General features: G+C 38.5%; 3 protein-coding genes across 3 annotated transcripts in view; 2 read left to right on the top strand and 1 right to left on the bottom strand.

Moving 5' to 3' along the window:
* Positions 1 to 65: 65 nt before the first annotated feature.
* Positions 66 to 1,858, top strand: LOC118737136 (protein Red-like). Its single transcript, XM_036467452.1, has 2 exons — positions 66 to 1,637; positions 1,724 to 1,858. Exons 1-2 carry the CDS (start codon positions 144 to 146, stop codon positions 1,793 to 1,795), a joined length of 1,566 nt encoding a protein of 521 aa, XP_036323345.1. The 5' UTR covers positions 66 to 143; the 3' UTR covers positions 1,796 to 1,858.
* Positions 1,859 to 4,141: 2,283 nt separating this feature from the next.
* Positions 4,142 to 4,924, top strand: part of LOC118750373 — a 3,814-nt gene continuing 3,031 nt past the window's right edge. The window contains exon 1 of the mRNA XM_036485097.1: positions 4,142 to 4,147. Within this exon, the coding sequence (XP_036340990.1) occupies positions 4,142 to 4,147 (6 nt within the window). The remainder of the gene's footprint in view (positions 4,148 to 4,924) is intronic.
* LOC118737102 (zinc finger protein with KRAB and SCAN domains 8-like) overlaps positions 4,450 to 4,924 on the bottom strand; it is an 11,828-nt gene continuing 11,353 nt past the window's right edge. Inside the window, exon 6 of the mRNA XM_036467387.1 lies at positions 4,450 to 4,896. The gene's annotated coding sequence lies outside the window, so the exon portion shown is untranslated. The remainder of the gene's footprint in view (positions 4,897 to 4,924) is intronic.

A 4,924-nucleotide genomic window follows, 5' to 3' on the forward strand; every position in this document is an offset into this window, starting at 1 on the left:
GGGTCTATCGAATAAAAGATTTATCGAATTGCAACAATGGAACGGAAACATCGATTTTTTTCTTACATTACTACTTTGTGCATATTTTCGTAAACACATATTTTAACAGTGAGGTATTTTATACCCCCAATTTTTTGGGAAAAATGTCTGAGTCCGTTCGTCTAACAAACGATGATTTTCGTAAGCTCTTGGCCACACCACGTCATCCACCACCAGGTAGTACTCCTTCGATAAATGCCACAACTGCTCCTTCGTCGTCAACGGAAAAGAAAAAGCCACAAGGTACCAGTAGTGAACGTAATGATTTGCGACGAAAAAAGAAAAACTTTTATGCAGCACTTAAGAAACAAGAAGATGGCAAGTTACAGCAGCTTTCGGAAAAGTACCGCGATCGAGCACGTGAACGTCGTGATGGTGCTAACCCAGATTATCAAAATGTTAGCACTCCTGGTCACAGTAGTACCAATGCCTATCGTGCTGTTGCTCCTGATTTGAAATCAGGCATTGATGCCGCAGAACGTCGCCGTAGAATTATTCAGGAATCGAAATTCTTGGGTGGTGATATGCGGCACACTCACTTGGTAAAAGGTCTCGATTATGCACTTTTGCAAAAGGTTCGATCTGAATTGCAAACCCAAGAGGTAGAAGAACAAGCTATGGCTGTAGCGGCAGCAACTGAAAAGTTGGCTGAAACCGCAGCTGCTGAGCAAGCTGAAGTTGAGTCCAAAGACATAGATGACCATTTGGCTATTAAAAGTGCTATGGCTCGTAACATTTTTAGTTTAGTTCAAGCGCGCCGATCAAAAGATGTACCCCGAATTGAACTCTTTGCTCCCGGCCGAATGGCCTACGTTATTGATTTGGAAGACGAACTGAATGAAAGCGATATACCAACAACTTTAATTCGTTCAAAATTTGAGGTTCCCGTAAATCGTGAAGATATTGCCACACTTACAACCAATGACATCGTCATAAATAAATTGTCACAAATTCTCTCCTATTTAAGAGCTGGTGGCCGCAATAAGAAAAACAAGAAGCGTGACAAAGATAAGCCTCTTTTTTATGAAAAAGAAATGGAACAATCAATAAACATGATTGGGACAGGAGTACATGGGATTACGACTTCATCCGGTAAACCACTGGGTGATAGCATATATGACGATATTGGAGACTATCAACCGAGCTCCAAGAATGAGACTGCTAAATTGGACAAAAATATCCCGAAAGTCGCAGCTGGCACATATTTCGTTGATGCCAAGGGTGTCGAGGACACAGAGCCTTTGATTACCATACCACCGCCACCTAAGATTACAAAAACTATAGCCTCACGTTTTACCAACGAGCCTGAAGGTTATGCTGAGTGCTATCCCGGACTAGAAGAAATGAATGATGCCATTGATGATTCAGATGACGAAGTGGACTACACAAAAATGGATTTGGGAAATAAAAAGGGACCAATCGGGCGATGGGACTTTGATACCCAAGAGGAATATTCCGATTATATGAGCACCAAAGAGGCTTTACCGAAAGCAGCATTTCAATATGGTGTCAAAATGCAAGACGGAAGACGAACACGGAAAAACAAAACGGAAAAAAGCGAAAAGGCCGAACTGGATCGCGAGTGGCAGAAAATTCAGGTGAATAAAACAAAAAAAAAAACAAAATGTTATCCAGTCAAACTACAACGTTTTCTCTAATTTTAATTTATTGAATTCTTTTTCAGAATATTATACAAAAAAGAAAATTTCCTAAAGGAGGTGCAGACGAACCTGATTACAAAGTTGCAAAATATTAATACCCTAAAAATAGCAAAACTGAATAATACAATATATATGTATACCAAACTTACAGAGAAAAATTGCAAATATTTACCTGTTATTTTGATTTCGAATGTGAGTATAAACATATTAACAGTTAAATTAAAACATCCTTTCTCAAGCTCGAAAAAAGTAAATCTTATTATCGATTAAAATGTTAATTGCGAGTCTTTTTGAAATTTTTTCAAAGGCTGGTTTAATAAAAACTTCAATAACTTTACCGATTTAGACTTATAGGGTATCATTGGAAAGGTATTTTCTCACCCTATTTTCGAAGCATGAAAGAGAAATGTAGGATAAACGAGCGTCATTCCAAATTGAATTAGGGGGTGTTCATATTTGAAATATTTTTACGCAGATTTTTAAGTAATAACAAAGGATTTCATTTTTTAATTTGAATATGGGTATTTTTAAACTGGCGTGACGTGACACATGTATAACAAAATGTCAAAAAAAAATGAAAAGGTCAAAATTTTAAAAAGGTTTACCTAGATAACGCCGGCGTGACGTTACAAAAAACAGAAGTGAATTTTGACTTCGATTACAAAATTGCAAAACTCTGGGAATTGAGCAAAACTATTTATATACAAGTTCTTGTAGTATTATTGGAAATCTTTAAGTTTAATTTTCCAAGTTTTTGAATGTTGAAATCATTTCTGCTTTTTGTTTAATCAGCTGAATTATCTGACGTGACGTTACCTGGCGTTACGTTATTAAAATTTCCATTGAAAAAGTTTTGTTAATATTGTTCTTGAAATAATTTTTAACGGGAAGAAAACATGCATTTTATGTCGAGCGACCTTTTTATTTTGACATCAGCGCCATCAGCGGTTCCGTGTTTTGCAAATCTAGGTCTTATTCCGCTTCCAATAAACATGCCAAATGTGAAACAAATCAGAGCGTAAATAAGGTTTTTTCAAAATATCTCGACCCTGGCGCCACCTAACGAGACTATTTTTGGCAAAAATTTCTCTGCTTCCATAAACAAAATATGAAAGCTATATACAACACTTTTATTTTATTTTCACCATAGTCGAAGATACATATACATTTTGGTGCCGATTGAAGTCGCTTAAGGCGTTTCGCACAGGGCTCAAAGTTCAGATTACCCTATGAAGACGTCTTAACCGATTCCAATCGGGACCAAAATTCATATGCGATATCCTCGACTTAAGTAGTATAGATTTCGGGGACTTAATGAAAAATAAAATATTTTGAATTTTTTAAGTGCATAGAGGCATCTAGCGTTGGACCCCTTTGCGACACGCCTTAACCGACTGCAATCAGGACCATAATTAATATGCGATACCTTCGACGCAACAACAACCACATGGAAGAAGAAAAGTTCTGAACAAAAACGATGAATCCGCCTTTAAGGCTCAATATTATCGAAATAGATAAGTATTGAATATGTGCATGTAAACAACGATGGGAAAAACTAGAGCTAGAGTTCGCTTTTCTTTAATGGAAATTAGGATTTTTTACATATTTGGAATTTCTATGATTTGTGTTGAACTTGTTGTGATCTCAGGATTGAGTTGGATGAAGATTCAAGAAAGTGGTTGTTGATGGGTGCTGGGCGGCCACCGTCGTGTGCTGAAGCTGGTTCGCACTATGCCGCGTTGTATAACGTTCAAAGCTTTTGTGCGGTAATTTTTCGAGAGTGGAGGGCCTAACGGGCTTAACGTCGTTTTCCCAACCGAGTAGGTGTCTTCTCACGGGTTTGGGTGGCGGTTCGTTGCGAAGCAGAGATTTGTTGGGATGGTTATCAGTATGACATTACAAGAGGAACTGTTTCGTTTTTGCATCTGTGTTTCGTAGTATACGTAACGTTCCGAAGAAGTCTGCGAATTTTTTTAGATGTCCCGGCTGTTTATCGCAAATTCCTTCCGCCCACACTTGCATAGCGTATCTCACCACCGTTTGGCCACTCTCGTTTAATTCACGATTGAAGTTTCCTACGCCGCACTTCAAGTGCTGTCAGCAAGTGATTTGACGATCTTCTGTCGCCCCCAGACTTATTGCAAATGGTAGTGGCGTGCAAGCTGTCGAAAGTGGCGCCAAGTATTTTGGAGTTATGATGCCGTGATGATGCCGTTTTGTTTATATAAAGAGTATGGAGGCTGATTTACCTGCTGTGACGAATCTTCCATGCCAGTAATCTTCTCACAAACTGTGCCGATGGTTTGGCCCGTACACGAAATAATACAGTCGTGTCTAGCTCTTAGCTTTGCGGAGATCGACCGACGACTCCGCACAAATAATCGTTGATCCACCACTGCGGCCGATCGGAAAGGGACGAGCTTTCGTCTTATTCATCAACGATGAGGGTAAGCATTCCAGCTGGAGAGGCAAAGCCACTTAGGATAGATGGGCGATTGGTCTGCAATATCTTACAAGATCCGCTTGCATTCCCTTCAAGGGGATACAATTTTTAACCGACTTCACAAAAAGGAGAAAGTTTATCAATTCGTCGGAATATATATATATATATATATATATATATATATATATTGTATGTTACTGCATAACTTTGGACCATGTTAACTGATTTCTATAATTATTTTTTTAAAGGTGGTCCCATATTAATTTGGCTTAAATCAGATCATAGGATCATGAAGAAATTAACGATAATCTTAAATTTTTATATGAGAATTGAAGTCGGTTTTTTTTTTGCTTAAAAACTACTTGTTTAATGATATGATCAACGAGAATAGGGACACTATTGGAACCTTTAGTGTTGTTCAATGCAGCTTATATCGCTTTACTAGTAAATAATGGTGGTTTGTCTTGTTAGCGGAGTCGATGTGCTATAGATAGTAGCTTTCTGCGGCCGGCTTTGTTTCTCTCTCGCTGCGCGCATTGTCTTTGCGCGGTGCCGGGCTTGAGAGGGATTCAACTGTTATCTACAACTTGCTGGCTCCCCTGAAGAGATTTCAGTTTTTAAAATGCTCAGTTCACATTGCCCGCCTATATTAGTAGGTTGAAGGCTTAATTTCCATATTGCTATTGGGTTTGCTTAGGCCTTTGGAATCGGGGAATTTACATAAACTACGACCTCTGAATCATCAAACAGAATGTGTTGGTTTTTATTTTATTCTTCCTCT

The sequence above is a fragment of the Rhagoletis pomonella genome, unplaced genomic scaffold (assembly GCF_013731165.1).
Source record: "Rhagoletis pomonella isolate Grant_MI unplaced genomic scaffold, Rhpom_1.0 Rhpom_scaffold_00001, whole genome shotgun sequence".
NCBI classification, from domain to species: Eukaryota; Metazoa; Arthropoda; class Insecta; order Diptera; family Tephritidae; genus Rhagoletis; species Rhagoletis pomonella.